The sequence below is a fragment of the Gouania willdenowi genome, chromosome 16 (genome assembly GCF_900634775.1).
Source record: "Gouania willdenowi chromosome 16, fGouWil2.1, whole genome shotgun sequence".
NCBI classification, from domain to species: Eukaryota; Metazoa; Chordata; class Actinopteri; order Blenniiformes; family Gobiesocidae; genus Gouania; species Gouania willdenowi.
In genome coordinates this window covers 11,691,388-11,708,355 of record NC_041059.1, presented here as the reverse complement: position 1 = coordinate 11,708,355, position 16,968 = coordinate 11,691,388, and the positions used below count along the sequence as shown (strand labels likewise).

The window sequence follows — 16,968 nt, the reverse complement described above, 5'->3', positions numbered from 1 at the left end:
GACACTTTTTCTTCTTCTTCCACCATCTCACATACATATAGACTGCATGGGCCGTCTTTGTTTTATACGAGTCACTCATGTACAAAGCATATCAAATTCCTCTCTCTTCTCCCCCTCCCCCTCTCTCTTTTCCAACTCCCCTTCTGTCCCTCCCTCCCACCCGCTCTGGTTGAGTGTAGCTAATAGGAGACACATGGAATGATTGTGAGACATGGGAGTTGAGTCGCTCCAGTGAACACCAGCCACCCTGTAGAGCCAGCATTCCTTGCTGCACTGTAAAAACGAACAAGAGAGAGGGAAAAAAAAGAATAAAGACAGAGAGGAGAAATGAATAGGTTATGGAAAAGGAGGAGCTGTGAGAGTGTGATTTACGGAGACTCCTTAAAGCTCAGGGCTGTGTGTCCAGCCAGAGGAATCTCGTTCAGACGGATGCAGTTCAGTGAATACAGCCTTTATGTTGAAGGTTAGACTCAGGGCTGGAGCACAGACAAAGCCAAACAAACTTCGCTTTCTCATTGCTGCTTTTAAAACACCCTGTCACAATGTATACTCTGGTTCAGGCACTTGGCAGGTTACCTTTGCACAAATCAGACACTGACTTGACTTTTGCATTTGCATTTATCAACTACTGTTCCATGACATGGCATATTAGTGTTCTGTGAGAGATCACAGAGGTCACCATGTTACTGTGTTAATCCAAAGACCTGTGTTTACTTTGAAATGTGATTGTTTTTTTAGCAATAACTAATTACCCCTCCACATCAACAGATGGCAGTAAGTAACAAATGGTGGTACATTGTAGATTTTTTGTTGGGATGTTAGATTTTTCTTTAAACTTAAAAGAGTAACTACTAAACATTGGTTTTGGCTGACATATGACTATGGGCAGGGCTCCAGTTAAGACGCACCCAGTCTATGCTATAAAACACGTGTCAAACTCAAGGCACAGGGGCCAAATCCGGCCCTTCAGTGCATCTGATTAGGCCTGCTGGAGAAAGTGAAAATGACAGAGAAAACATTAATCATTATGAAAATTACCGAATAATTCAGTTGTAAATGGTTGTTGAAAGAACAGCACATTTTTCCAAAGTCCTGCAATTTTCCCTCAAATTATTGCACAAAATCTCCCCATATTAAATACAAATTGGTCAAAAAATAAACAAATCAAAGGACATTGAAGTATGTGTCACATATTGCTTAGATACTGTTGATGCCTTCCATACTTAATGTCTAATTTACAACTGGAAGTGCAAACTTGTGCAAATTAATTTTGAAATTGTTCATTTTACAGCCCACTTGTGTTCCAACAGATTCGTATGTGGCCCTTGAACTAAAATGAGTTTGACACCCCTGCTATAAAATCTTCAAAGAACAATCTATGCTATACTAACTAGCTACTTAATACTCACTATAGCTCTATATTCACAATTCTCTAAATCCAACCTACCCACCACAGAATGCAGAGTCCACAAGTGCTGGTTTAATAGGAGGGGTGGGGCTAAAAGTGACATGAGAAGCCATCAAAACATCACAAACCACCATTCTCAGCCAATAGCAGATGTGATCGTAATAGTTGGGTTTAAACCCATAGAGGGCCGTCACTGTTACATTTTTACAACAAAATATGCAAAATTGAAATACTTTGACTAAAATGTCAAGAGTTGGACTGGGATTAATCGGCAACACAATTTCATACTAAAATAAATATGTTTTTAGCAGAAAAAATGGTTTTGTGGTTTAGTTACTCAAAATGAACAAGCCTGAGGATGAGCGCGACCTTGACAAAGGTCAAACTCTGAAAAGAAGATGACTGGGTCAGAGCTTCTCTAAACCTGCAGCAGGGTTGTTCCCTGTCTGCAGTGGTTCAATTTGATCTAATACAGTCTGGGACATGAGGTTACGGGAAACTTTGCCTCACCTCTTATTATAATAATAAAATAAATTACATTTAGTTTTTTCCGCTGATATAATTATCACTTAAAGCAGAACTAAGTTACCTGTGCTTAGCGCTCCCCCTAAAGGTCCCTTGTGGTTATGTCACTGTCGTAAAAACGCCTGCCCCACCCCTCAGCTACATGTGCACCTTTGCTCTCCCAAGACTATATCAACCGATCACTGAAAAATCCTAATACAACAGTGACACTAAGGGTGTTTTCAGAGAGACTCGTAAAATAAATGAATGATGTGGGAGTAATACGGAAGAGAGTGTGGAAATGTGTGTGTGTTTGTTTGTGTGCTGACAAAGCGGCTCTGAAAATGGATGGATGGATGGATAGATAGATAGATAGATAGATAGATAGATAGATAGATAGATAGATAGATAGATAGATAGATAGATAGATAGATAGATAGATAGATAGATAGATAGATAGATGGATATTTGTGTGTGTGCTGCCTGATGGAGCGCTGGGTTTTGAGTGTGTGTGCGTGCCTGTTTCCGCAACAACAGTGTGTGTGATTGCTGTGTGTTGCTGCTGAGCTGTCATTGCATGGAGTTGCTCCGTTCCTTGGACAAAGGTCTTCTCTGCCTTTTTTTTGCTGGCTCCGCCATGATATAAGTTTGAGAAAAGTGAATTTGTTGACAACCGTGTGCTGCCACGGAGCTGGTCATAGCATTAGTTTGTATGTTTTTTTTCTAAATAAAACCAATCAAATAATGATTTAGCAACTCTATTGTGTTTATATATTTGTCATCTAATTCTGAGAAAGCAGTTTATGATGCTGATGGCATTGTCCTCTATCAAGGCAGAAAACATGACGTACGTTTGAGTTTGACCCTTCACATATGTAGCATATGATGGATAAAACAAACCCCTAGTTTGTCAGAGGGCTAATACACCGATTAAGCATTTGTTTAAGTCATTTTGCAAGACTTCCCATTACAGATCCTGACATACATAGTTTAGACTGGGACAAAACTGGTCCCCAGTATCACAAGCACTTGGGGAAACTATGCAAATAACTGCTCATCTCGCAACAACATTAAGAAGTAATGATGTAATCTTCTGCATTAGCACACAGTCTGTTTTCAATGCAAACTTCACATGTGTAGGCCAACAAGCCAACATTAATGATGTACTATTTATACAGAAAGTTACACTGTTTAAACAACACTGTGGCATAGAATAGTTTGTCTAATTATTTTGATCAAAGAACCTATCCTAGAAATATTGAGTTGAATCGTCATATCCCATTACAGATAAACTTCGAGCTACTGCCTGAAAAGCTTGAAGGTTGTGGTTTTGCATCCAGGACTTCCAGTGCTTCCCGAATATGAATTGATTTTCTCTGGATACTTCTTAGGTTTCATCCCCCAGTCCAAAGACATGTGTTGGATGAAGCCTCATACACTATAATGAACCTATGTAAACTATATTAGGCTCAAGCGTCACACATCCAGGACAATAGATTTGCATTTAAAGGGATTGCTGCCCGCTGTCTGCCATCCTTATTAGATTACATTTTTAGTATTAAAGTATTGGATATTGATAGAGGTGAAAGTAATGGCTTGGAAGTACTGACGTTACTGTAATTGAGTTGCTTTAATGGGTACTTTTACTTTTTTTAGTATATTTTTAAATCAGTCATTTTACTTGGACGTTTTAAAAGAAGAAAAGTAATTCAGTACATTTCTACACCCAAATCGTTGCTGAGTAAATTATAATTTTTTTTTTTTTTTTTCGTTTCATGGTCACATTGAACATAATCCATAATGTTCTTAGTCGTGCCATTTCTGATCAATGCCCAGCCTTTTTTTTTGGTCCAGATTGGGGTTTCCACCTATGATGTTGTTACCCACATGGCACTGTTTTAGAGTTCATAAATGTAGCTATACTGTACTTAAGAGCCTGAGAATTTTTTTTTTTTAAATTTTTTTTTTAATTGAATTGGCATTGACAAATCTTTTATTTTATACAGATGCTTTTGTGGAAAATAATGAAACTCTAATTGTGCTTTTCCTTTTTAAGTTTACACTGTATACACGGGATGTTTACTGTCAGTAAAGGGAACCGTGGCAAGTATATTATGTATGACTTACTTGTGCTTGTACTTCAGTACAATTTCAATCAAGTAACAGTACTTCTACATGAGTAGGATATACCAGTACTCGTTACACCTCTGGGTATTTACACTGGACATCACAGAGCCTGAACATAAATGTTGAAACTAAGACAGCATGACTTGTGTTGAAGATGGATGGGATCTTATGAATGGAAAAGATGACTGCCACCTGGTGGTGGGTCGGGTAACTTCTCAAGCACAATAGAAAACCTATGAAGCATGAGGTAAAGTGGTCTGTGGATTTATTCAGATTGAGTAAATGTACCACACGATTTTATTGTTTTAAAACCAATACAGATGTTCACATTTTTCTTCTTCCAATTACACTATTACTACAAATCTTTGGGACGTTCATGCAGGATTACCTTCAATAATCACAACTACACAACAAGACACAATCCTTCACAATAAAAATAATACAAGGCATCACGTAAAGACAATTATTTAGTAACTAGTGGAGGTCAGTGTGTGTCAGTGTCCTCCTGGAGGGAGTCCTAGAGGGAGGGGTTCAGGTAAGGTGTCGTTCTTGTGGACGCTCCTGATGTGTCTGCCCAGAGACTCGCTCCACTTGAAGGATTTGCCACAGTAGTTGCACACAAAGCGCTTGCCCTCGGTGTGGATGGTCTGGTGTCTGTTCAAAGCACTGGTGGTGATGAAGGATTTCCGGCAAATGTCACACATGTATGGCCTTTCCCCCGTGTGAGTCCTGATGTGAGCGGCCAAGTGTGAGCAGTTACTGAAGCGCTTCTCGCACACTGAGCAGCTATAGGGTTTTTCTCTGCTCTCATCACCACCACCACTGTTGTTGTTGTGATGCTGATGTTGGTAAGGGTGGAACGCCAAGGTGGGGTCATGGAGGCTGTTTTTCAAACTGGCAGGAGAATGGACAAACTCTTTCTCCTCCTGGTCTTCATCCTCCAGCTGCTCTGAATCGTGGACCATCCAGAAGTCCCTGTGGCTCCTCTCCCGCTCCTTCTTCATAAGTGGAGGTTCTGATTGTTCCTGGTCCATGCTGGTGGTGCCTTGCTCCCGGTGCTCCTGCTTCATAGCCTCTCCCTCCTCCTCCTCCTCCTGACAGTGATGAAGCTCAGGGGCCTCGACAAGAGGTGATTGATGGAGCGGATCCTGATGAGGGGGGTGGGGGTTGTCCTGCTGCGGCTGAGCTCGACCACCGTCCAACCGAGAATCTGAGAAGGACAACATTCACAATGACACCTGAACACACCACAGACCTTTAACCAGCTCTAACCACACACATACACATATATATACATATGCATATACACACACCTGACTTTATGAGCCGCAGCTGCATCCGGAGACGTCGGATCTCCAGGTCCTTGGAGCGACACAGCTCCTCCTGGTACTCCACCATGGTTCTCTCCACCGCGTCGAAAATCTCCTCCGCCGCCAACGTCAGCCTCTCGCTGAGAAACATCCTCAGTGACTGCATGTCTAACATCTGCTCAGAGACCGGGACACACGCTGAAAGGCTTCCACACAGAGCAGCGGACGTCACGCTTCGCTTGTAAACACGGACGTGAGACGGAGAAGCGTAACTAGGTTAGAACTGGACTCTAGCGCCTCCTGCAGGACCGGGGGTGTAACAAACATAGAAATAAAATAATGCCTGAATCTGGCCAGATTTACAATAGCAAAATTACAAATATAGAACAATTGAAAATTAGTACAGCTACTAGAAAGAACATACTTATGGGGAGCTGATTGTAACGTTGTGAAGCAGATTTAAAATTACATTAAAAAAAAAAAAAAAAAAATATATATATATATATATATATATATATATATATATATATATATATATATATATATATATATATTTTAAAAACCTTGTTTGCACATGCTGCCAAAGGTCAACATACATTCAACATTTCGATTTAACATTTATATTTAAATGTAACATTTAGATTTAATATTTATCATGTAATTTAACATTCAGATTTAGCATGTATATTTAAATTTAAAAATTTACATTTATATTTAACATGCACAGTATATTTAAATGTAACATTTAGATTTAATATTTAACATTTAGTTTTAACATTGACATTTTTACGAGAGAAGTAAATGATTAAAAGTAACATTAAAAAAATACTCGTTTTTTTTAAAAAATGTGGTTTGTTGATAAATTGAGCAAATAAGTTGTTTTTTTTGCATGCACAACTTCACAATTGGCACCCCATACAAACTCACCACAGAAACATCATGCCACTCTTTTTAAGAAAAGATATACGACTGTAATGTTTTTGCATGGCAGTTTTTAACCAACATTTGCAAATCACTGTTTACAAGTTACAAAGAAACTAAAGCTTTTAGTCACATATCTGGAAATAAACTACATGATTGTTTTAATTTGCTGGGGAGATTTTCCCCAAATGTCTGATAATGTAAAATACAAAAATACAATTCTTTTCAGGAGAGAGCTGACAAAGCATTGTGAAATGCTCACTAAACATGATACAAGCAGGTTTATACATTTAAGGATCGAGGTACCTTTATTCATTAAAATTAATCCTTTTCAGGGGGAAAAGCCACCTACCATGCCACATCAGGACTTCTCTAGTCTCTAATGGAAAAGCTTTGTCCTAACCTCATTAGTGCATGTTGTGAGGGGACGTTTGAGGTAGGAATGTGATTAGAATAGAGATTAAAATCCATACAATTAGTAAGCAGCACATGTCCATCCCAATGCAGCCCCAAACAGTAAGAATGTATCGGCTATGGTGCATTATAGATGAGATGAGTGGTGAAAGGATGTTACCCCCATGACGCAGCGTATCGATAACAGAACTTCCCCAAATTTGCTGCTACAAACCATCAGTCATGAATGCTCAACTAAATTTTTTTTTAATGTATATGATGCAGTTAACCTCTAATGAGATCATCTCTTCAGTCGTCACCCTGATACATCCTGGTGGAATTAGTTTCTTTGCAGCTAAACATAGCAGGCTGAAGAGAAGCTTAATATAGTCATGTCTGGAAGAAGTGTCACGTCTAATCTTTCTGAAAAATCAACAAATGGTTACAATCAAAAAAGATAAACACTGCAGTCTCAAACCTGTTTATTATGTTTCTTATAGCTTTCCTACCCATACACCATTCAGCTGGGACACAGTGTGATTCATGATGTGTTAGGACAGCTTTTGAACACATGAATGGGAGAGCAGTTCATGCACATCTACAGGGAGGAAAAAGCTACAGAATATCATAATGACACAAAGAGACAGTGGTAAAAAGTCAAATAACAACTGGATTGACAAACTGTCTGAACCGTTCAAACTCTTCAAGTAAAGGCATGGACCTGCATCTTCACCTAGAGGTGTGATAGTAGTTTGTCATTACAGCTAAATGCTAGTTTACACAGACTATTCTCAGTGGATTGAACTCTTTATAAGTGCAGTACAGTGCACGTGTCAACCTGTTCCTTATATTCATGGAAAACAAAAACCACTGAAGACAAAAGGAGACAATGACACAATTACACAAATACTAAAAGGAAAGAAGCACCAAATGCTGAGGGGCTGGGAGGAGCAATCAACTGAATGGAGCAGACTTCTTTCCTGGTCACATTCGTAGCTGTCTGGATTTTTACATCTTGGCATTGATGATCTCAACAAATTCTGGCTTGAGGGAGGCTCCGCCCACCAGAAAACCATCAACGTCCTTCTGAGATGCCAGTTCTTTACAGGTTCCACCAGTTACAGAGCCTGAGAAGACGTGAGGTATGAGGAAAAAACAAATTAATGCTGGAAGAATATGAAACACAATTAATTTGAATCCAAAACTAAATCTGACCTCCATAGATGATGCGGACCGAGTTGGCAACAGCCTCAGACACATTGGCCTTCAGCCAACCTCTCAGTTTATCATGGACCTCCTGAGCCTGAAGAAATCATACAACACAAACATTGTGTCAGAGACTGTGCCCATGGGAACAAAGGATAAGTCAGATATGCATTCATTCTTATTGACCTGCTGTGGCGTGGCGGTCTTGCCGGTGCCGATAGCCCACACGGGCTCATATGCCAGCACCACCTTGCTCCAGTCCTTGACATTGTCTGTGGAGCAGGCGTGTGATAAGATGTCATGTTTCTTTGAAAACTTGCACATTTCTAAACACATACACACTGAAAGCATAACTCATGTACCTGCGATGACTTTGGTTTGAGCAAAGACGACCTTCTCTGTGATGCCGCCCTCCCTCTCATCCAACTTCTCACCGATGCAAGCGATCACACCGAGACCACTTTCAAGAGCGTGAGCTGTTTTCTGTCCAATTAGCTAAAAAAATGATAGATTAAAAAGCCAAAAACTTAATTATTGTAATGTCTGGAGCTGATTTTACATGTTCAGTTGGATCAGTCACCTCATCACTCTCTCCAAAGACGTGGCGTCTTTCAGAATGTCCCAGGATCACCCAGTTCACACCGCAGTCCTTGATCATCGCAGGGCTGCAGAAAAAAAAAAAAAATTTAAATCCACTAAAAACATCAATACAATCACTTACTGTTAATGATAGAGCTGACATTATTTTGTCAGACCAATTTATAACCAACCTGATCTCCCCAGTGAAGGCACCCTTGGGAACTTTGTAGCAGTTTTGGGCTGCAACACCAAACTTGGCGTCCAGGTGGGACCTGGCAAAGTCCAGGTAAATTGCTGGAGCACCGCATACAACATCTGCCAAAAGATAAGCCAATTTAAGGTCTCATTATATCAGAAATCATTAAACTCCAGCTATTAATATTCAGAAACCACCGTATATTGTACAAAACACAAAGAGCATTAGCAGAACATTGACAAAAGTTCTTAGTTCAGAGGATGAGAACCACAGAAAGAAATGTAAATTTCAAACATCAGATTGCATTAACAACCTTAAAGCAGATGTGCATGTCTGTTGTTGGGGTCAAAATCTTTACATAGCGATATAAAGAGAAGTTTGAATGTATTTCACTTTAAAATATACAAGGAGACTTTTAACAAATATGAACATTATGTCTAGAGTGTTAATTATTTTCCTATTTTGGTGCGGAGAGCAGGTGTGCAAGTCTTTCACATATTCATTTTTTTTAATTAATAATGCTGTAATATTATCTCAGTGTAAACTTGGCAGACCAATTGTTTAATATTTGTGATTGCGTAAGGGGCGGGCAATATATTAATTTCTCATCTCCGTGCTCCTTTCTGGACATGGAATGTAACAAAGATTGTGATCGTTACCATGACAGAATGAAAATAAACAAAGTGGAAGGTAGAATGACAAATGTCACTCAATGATGTTCAAGCTATGACCATAATTACAGCGTCTGAGCTGAGACCAACAGACCATAAATGAAGTTAGAGTATGATCAAATGGTAAGAAAATAAGTCATCCAGTCAGAATAAATCAAGCTTTGAATCGCCATAAACACTCCTTTCATGGGTCACACACTCTACAGAGCAGTGAAGACTGACATTCATAATGTAACAGTATCTTTTGGGGTTACGTGGGCTATATTAAACACAGCTTGGTGTTGAGACATTTGGCAAAAGGTCATTTGTACTCGGACACACACTCATGTCTCTGCGGTAAAGGTCCGAGTTCATGTTTGGAAAGGTCGCCTTCGTGCCTGCATTCTGCAGAGGTCAAAGGCAAGTCACGGGTTCAAAGAGGAAAAGTATAGAAAAGGGAACAGCTGAACTTTGACTGTTGGGGAGAGAAAAAAAAAAAACGTGCTCTAGTTTAATTATTAGAGCAAGGTCCAAGGATGTTAAGAAGAGGGGCAGATTGAATGGGTCAGGCCTGTTACTAGTGCACACAAATGGCTAGAGTTGCATAACAGAGGCATACAGGGAAGGATTCAAAGGTCTGATGACAGCATGTCATGCATGAGCAGGGAAGACAGGTTCTGATGCTTTATTTTGATCTTCTCATTAAAACAAATGGCTGCAGTGATCATAATTGTACCTGCTGCGTGTATGTACATGTACATGACAATTGCCTGCTGCTGCATTCAAGTCAGACAGGAAACATTTCTAGTCCAAATAAATGATCATTTAAAAACACGGACATAGATTAGGGAGGCCTTTATTAAACTTATTTCAAATAACTAACTCTTTTGTACATTTGATTTATTATTTTTCCTTCCAACCCAATGTGTCCGAAGAGAACACCGTGATCCAGACAGACGTGAACGCACCGTGCACTTGCTTGCAGAGACAGAGCTGGACTACGTGCGGCTGCGAACGCACGCCCACCCCCGACATTACTGGGGAAAAAATGCATCTGTTCGTCCTCTGTGTGTTCCTGCTTTTCGCTTCCTGTCAGTCTGCACGCAAAAAGCTCCTTCCAATCAGGGAAAACGTCACCCCCAGCAGAATATAATATCAAGCATTCATACACTGTATGAATCGCAAGTTATTGACGTTTAAAATGTGATTTTAAAAAGCATCCTGTACATGACTTCAAATTCAGTTTTAAAACACCAAAGGTGCACCTAAAATATATAATTTGGACGTATCATACGGTCATTATTTATTCACAATGGCTACGTACCGACATTAGGGTCCACCTTGGCTCCGTTCATGGTCTGAATGAGCTCTCCCAGGCTCTTCTTGTCGCCATTCATCTTCCAGTTTCCACCCACGAAGAATTTTCTGCTCATGTTTGCGTCTTTTTGTGGGAATTTACCAAGAACTGAGAACCAAACCCGTGCCAAGTGTTTCCACCAGGGTCCTTCACGTCAGGAGGAGAAGAGCAGTCTTTACGGAGCAGCCGGGAGTATTTATAAACAAGCACAGGATAAGCCCCGCCTCTGCCTTAACGCCATTGGTTGTCGTAAGCACGCCCGCAGACGTACGTTTGCAAATGCGGAAAAGAAAGAGAAGTCGTGCCGTGCTGCGTTCAAGTCAGTACGTTGAATGAAAACATTTACACAATGTCAGGTTTCCTAACCATCATTTGAATGACAGGCTGCATCAATTTTACACTGATACTTGAATGTCGTGTTTGTGGTTCATTAATATTTAACAAATTATTGACAAACACCTGTAGTTTTAGTGGGGGAAAAAAAATGCCAGTTACAATTCAGATTATTTCTGTCATTTATTCCACCCCATCTAAATGCAACACACTACAAGTGTGTCTATCAATTTATCTAATCAATAGATATAATGCAATTATATTGATACATCAATTATTATTATTATTATTATTATTATTATTATTATTATTATTATTATTATTATTATTATTATTATTATTATTATTATTATAATAATAATAATAATAATAATAATAATAACAATTACTGTATACCAACCATGATCATTTCTTCATCCCTTCACTTCAGCGTGCAATATATTATTCTTTTTTTTCCACCTGAATTGTTGACTGCTGTTTCTGTGAACTCTGCCTTTAAATGCTTACAGCTGCTGTTTTGCACGCATGTGTGAGTCAATAAGTGAAGGTACAAGTCACATTTCCAATTTTCATTTAACTCAGTGAGACAATTGCTTCACATGTTTCCCTTTGTTAGAGGAAGACAACATTCACCTGGGAGCAATTTACCAATTAAGGACAGATTTAGATTAAGAAAAATCTAATTGAAATGTATAGAAGACATAATATGACATGTTCAACCATTTTGCATAGAAAGACTTTTGTAATGATGGACTACTGCCTAAATGTTGGGGGGGGGCTCACTAGAGACCCACATAATACATTTTGATTAACATAAGCTACTGATATTGTAGGAAACAGCAGATAATGTACATAATCATTTGGATGGATTTTCTAAAGCTTTTGCAACTTTTGTAAATATTGTTTAAATACAATGAAAACACAATTCATATTCGTGTTTTGTATACAGGCATTGAATTTTAGATGACACCGCGACTCAAACAGTAGGTCCTTCTTACACTAGGACGGAAGGTTGAATATTGGTAAGTCAGTCTGCTCTTAAGTTAATTTTCAAGCAGGTTTCTCATAAAGAGAAGCCCACCACATCTTGTTAATGTAAGTAATGCTATTTGCCATATTACACCATACATAATATGAAATAGAAGTACATTACTGAACAACTTTCATTATGCCACTATAGAAAAAGTGCTTATCGTGTGATTGTAGAGAACATTACTCCAGCGATAAGTGTGTTCCTTTTTTTTTTCTTATCCAATGGTTATTATAGATAAATCCGATTTTACAAGGTAGTGCCATGCAATTGGTCAACACAAAGCATGTCCCGCCTTTCTGCTCTAATCCCATCTCTCATTGGTTAATATCCTCGGGAAGTTTTTCTGATTTTCACATTCTCTATAAATATTGATTAAACACACAAACAATAAGATGTTAGAGATGGATTTAGTTACATTTCTAAATATAATATAAATTATCTAAATTAAAAAAATAAATAAAGTACAACGTATTGTGTTTTGCACACAGAGCATAGCGTTGAATTTTAGATGACACCGTGAGACAACAGTAAGTACCTCATACACTAAGTGGGAGGGTTAACATTGTACCGGTAGATTAGATGCTCTTAAGTGTTTTTTCAAGCAGGTTTCTCATAAAGAGAAGCCCACATATTGTTAATGAAAATTGTCTTTCCCAACTCACCATACATTCAATACAGTGGAAGTGCGTTGCTGAATTAACAAAACAAAGTAAATTTGAATCATACGTTTTTATCGATTGTAATGTCACAGTATTTATACCAACCATGATCATTACATCAACGCTTCCTGTCAGTGTGTCGGAGTTTCTCAACCACCAATCATGTTTCTAGGTAGTGCCGTGCAATTGGTCAACACAAAGCATGTCCCGCCTTTCTGCTCTAATCCCATCTCTCATTGGTTAAAATTTCCTCGGGAAGTTTTTCTGATTTTCACATTCTCTATAAATAATTATTAAACACACAAACAATAAATTGTTGAAGATTGATTCCGTTACATTTGTAAATTGAATGTAAATCATGTAAAAATATAGAAGGTGTCGTGTTTTGCCACAGAATATAGAATTGAATTTTTGATGACACCGTGAGACAACAGTAAGTACCTCATACACTAAGTGGGAGGGTTAACATTGTACTGGTAGATTAATTGCTCTTCAGTTTTTTACAAGTAGGTTTTTTATAAAGAGAGTCCCCCACATGTTGTTAATACAAAGTAATAATCTTTGCCATATTATACCATAATATGAAATAGACGTACATTGCTGAACAACTTTCATTATGTCACTGTAGAAAAAGTTTTTATCGATTGTAATGTCACAGTATTTATACCAACCATGATCATTACATCAACGCTTCCTGTCAGTGTGTCGTAGTTTCTCAACCACCAATCATGTTTCTAGGTAGTGCCTTGCAATTGGTCAACACAAAGCATGTCCCGCCTTTCTGCTCTAATCCCATCTCTCATTGGTTAAAATTTCCTCAGGAAGTTTTTCTGATTTTCACATTCTCTATAAATAATTATTAAACACACAAACAATAAATTGTTGAAGATTGATTCCGTTACATTTGTAAATTGAATGTAAATAATCTAAAAAATATATATAGAATATGGTGTTTTGCACACAGAGGATAGCAGTGAATTTTTGATGACACCGTGAGACAACAATAAGTACCTCATACACTAAGTGGGAGGGTTAACATTGTACCGGTAGATTAGATGCTCTTAAGTGTTTTTCAAGCAGGTTTCTCATAAAGAGAAGCCCACATATTGTTAATGAAAGTTATCTTTCCCAACACACCATACATTCAATACAGTGGAAGTGCGTTGCTGAATAAACAAAACAAAGTAATTTTAAATCATACGTTCTTATCGATTATAATCTCACAGTATTTATACCAACCATGATCATTACATCAACGCTTCCTGTCAGTGTGTCGTAGTTTCTCAACCACCAATCATGTTTCTAGGTAGTGCCGTGCAATTGGTCAACACAAAGCATGTCCCGCCTTTCTGCTCTAATCCCATCTCTCATTGGTTAAAATTTCCTCGGGAAGTTTTTCTGATTTTCACATTCTCTATAAATAATTATTAAACACACAAACAATAAATTGTTGAAGATTGATTCCGTTACATTTGTAAATTGAATGTAAATAATCTAAAAAAAATATATAGAATATCGTGTTTTGCACACAGAGGATAGCATTGATTTTTAGATGACACCGTGAGACAACAGTAAGTACCTCATACACTAAGTGGGAGGGTTAACATAGTACCGGTAGAATAATTGCTTTTTAGTGTTTTTCAAGCAGGTTTCTCATAAAGAGAAGCCCACATATTGTTATGGAAAACTATCTTTGCCAACACACCATACATTAAAATGAGTGGAAGTGCGTTGCCGAATAAACTAAACAAAGTAATTTTAAATCATACGTTCTAATCGATTATAATGTCACAGTATTTATACCAACCATGATCATTACGTCAACGCTTCCCGTCAGTATGTCGGAGTTTCTCACCCGCCAATCATGTTTCTAGGTAGTGCCGTGCAATTGGTCAACCCAAACATGTCCCGCCTTACTGCTCTAATCCCATCTCTCATTGGTTAGAGTTTCCTCTGGAAGTATTTTCGACATTCACATTCTCTATAAATAATTATTTAACACGCAAACAAGACATTGTTAGAGAGAGATATTGTCACATTTGCCAAATATAATATATATCGTGTTTTTTAAATAATAAATTACATTGAATTCTAAGTGACACCGTGACACAGCAGTAGGTACCTCGTGTACTAAAACGTACGGTTAACGTACGTCCACCAGGATGTATGCTCTTACGTTAATTTTCCAGCAGGTTTCTCATAACGAGAAGCCCCCAAGTAATGTAATTAAAAAATAAACCCCCGCCGTTTCTTATATATTAATTGAAATTTAAATACGTTCCTGATTACACGTGAACATGATGTGTGATATAAGACAACACAACATTACTTATCGTTTAGTTCAATACTTTTAAAAGCAAGTACAACCAAAAATGCAAACTGCTTAATAAACATTTATTATTATCATACAATGACCGTTCAATATTTTCTTTACATTTAAAAGCTCAATTACCAGATGTTTGTTAAAATACAATATAATAAGTCCATCTTGTAAATTCAAAGTAAATTCTATTTTAAGAATTAGGTTTAATTTATTTAAAAAAAAACAGACAATTGATAGAGAACAAAATCACTTAGAGAGAGCAAAATATCCCCATCCAGATATTGTCAGTTATCTGGATCATTGATCATTCACACTTTGAAGACTTGGAAGAAATGTCCATCCACAATATGCATTTTATAGATTTCACCAATGATCAGAGATATGAATTTTTTTTATTTTATTAATAAAGAAAATGGATCCATAATCTGATCCAGATCCCCTCCAAAATTTAATGGAATCTTCCTTTTTTGGGAAGATTTACCACAAACAATGTTATTATTGCTCTAAAATACTGTTTTTTCTTGTTATCTATCTATTTGTCTATCAAGCAAGGAATCTCTGCGTGTCTGTGTGTATGTCTGTGGCCCAAATACAGTATCTGTGGTTCAGGGACAGACAGAGCTGAGACTTTCAACATGGCTGCTGCTTGGGTCAAGGGTGTGCAATGTCAGATTTGTTTGGACCGCAATGATACCGTGCATTAATTATTTCATTAAATTGTCTTTAACACAGCTTTGCACAACAGCTCAATGTTGACAGGTAGTCAGGTAACTCAGGATACGTTGAAAGCTGCATAGAATCTACAGGAGTGACCGCACTAAGGGCTTTTAAAAACAAATAAAGTGGCTCTAATATCCTAAATTAAAAAATATAAAAAACGTAAACATTGGCCAATAGGTGTCCTCAGTCAGCAACGTTTGCAACTAAAAGGTGAATAATAATAATAGTGCAAAATAATAAAATCTAAATGAAAAATGGCTTTCCCATTATACTGTAAATGTAGCCTATATTACAGTGCTAAATATTATGTTCAATTAGTCGACTAGCTACAAGTTAGTCTGTTTATATTGCCAGATTTCATCCCATTTGAGATGATGTTAGCTTTGTTCATTGCAATTTTTTTTTGCGCTGAATATGATGATGACACGGGTAATAGATATAATCAAAACTGTAAGGCCTTCTGTTGCCTTCTCATTTTGAATTCACCAAACCTTTCTTAGCTGTGACTGTTAACACCTCATTCGCTTTCATTGTGACATTTGGGGCATGTTTTGGCCTGGAAAGTGTGTGTGTGTGTGTGTGTGTGTCAGAAAGTAGTAATTTTTACACTGAACAGCAGGTATGGGCACATGTCATTCACACCTAAAGGAATATCCAATCAGATTGTCTCAGATCACATGTGCTCACTATACATTATTTTGTCAAGTAAAAAAATACTTTACCTAACTGACCTTGAATATGTTCAAAACTAGATAAAAACAAGGAATTAGTTTGTGTTTTGGATATCTTTAAAAATACTCTAAGGAATGTTGCCGTAGTCCACAGCCAAGTTCTATAATTACCAGTTTACATAGTTACTGATGATAACAGTGAAGTCAGACATCAATGACTCTGCCAGGCCTGCCACACATACAAGAGGAATTAAAGCTCACATGTACAGTAAACCGTGCATGAAAAAGCTACTTAACCTCCAACTTTTCTATAGCAAGACATGCTTCCTACGGGCACTGCGCTAGTTTATTTAAAGAGGATTGATTTATGCTGTAGATGTGATTTAACCACACTTCTGACATTAGGAAACAATAATTCGTTTGTTATATTTTACAGTATGTACTTGTATGAAAGTTGCATCGTTTTTTATGTAAAAAAAAATAAATAAAAATGGACAGAGAGAGAGGTCGCTGATACACACATTTAACAGCTTAATAAATACTTTTGAAATGGGGGGGGTGTGTCTAGGCTGTGTCTG

General features: G+C 37.8%; 2 protein-coding genes and 2 non-coding genes across 4 annotated transcripts; 2 read left to right on the top strand and 2 right to left on the bottom strand.

Moving 5' to 3' along the window:
• Positions 1-4,123: 4,123 nt before the first annotated feature.
• On the bottom strand, positions 4,124-5,606 carry LOC114477483 (zinc finger and BTB domain-containing protein 49-like). The gene is made up of 2 exons (XM_028469813.1): positions 5,353-5,606; positions 4,124-5,249 (listed from the first exon to the last, which is right to left on the bottom strand). Exons 1-2 carry the CDS (start codon positions 5,522-5,524, stop codon positions 4,534-4,536), a joined length of 888 nt encoding a protein of 295 aa, XP_028325614.1. The 5' UTR covers positions 5,525-5,606; the 3' UTR covers positions 4,124-4,533.
• Positions 5,607-7,128: 1,522 nt separating this feature from the next.
• tpi1b (triosephosphate isomerase 1b) lies at positions 7,129-10,832 on the bottom strand. The gene is made up of 7 exons (XM_028471292.1): positions 10,619-10,832; positions 8,640-8,763; positions 8,450-8,534; positions 8,232-8,364; positions 8,056-8,141; positions 7,879-7,966; positions 7,129-7,790 (listed from the first exon to the last, which is right to left on the bottom strand). The coding sequence occupies exons 1-7, from the start codon at positions 10,725-10,727 to the stop codon at positions 7,672-7,674; spliced, it is 744 nt and encodes a 247-aa protein (XP_028327093.1). The 5' UTR covers positions 10,728-10,832; the 3' UTR covers positions 7,129-7,671.
• Positions 10,833-13,723: 2,891 nt separating this feature from the next.
• LOC114478670 (U7 small nuclear RNA) lies at positions 13,724-13,779 on the top strand. Its single transcript, XR_003675892.1, has one exon. It is a non-coding gene; the product is annotated as a U7 small nuclear RNA (small nuclear RNA).
• Positions 13,780-14,291: 512 nt separating this feature from the next.
• Positions 14,292-14,347, top strand: LOC114478668 (U7 small nuclear RNA). Its single transcript, XR_003675891.1, has one exon. It is a non-coding gene; the product is annotated as a U7 small nuclear RNA (small nuclear RNA).
• Positions 14,348-16,968: the final 2,621 nt, after the last annotated feature.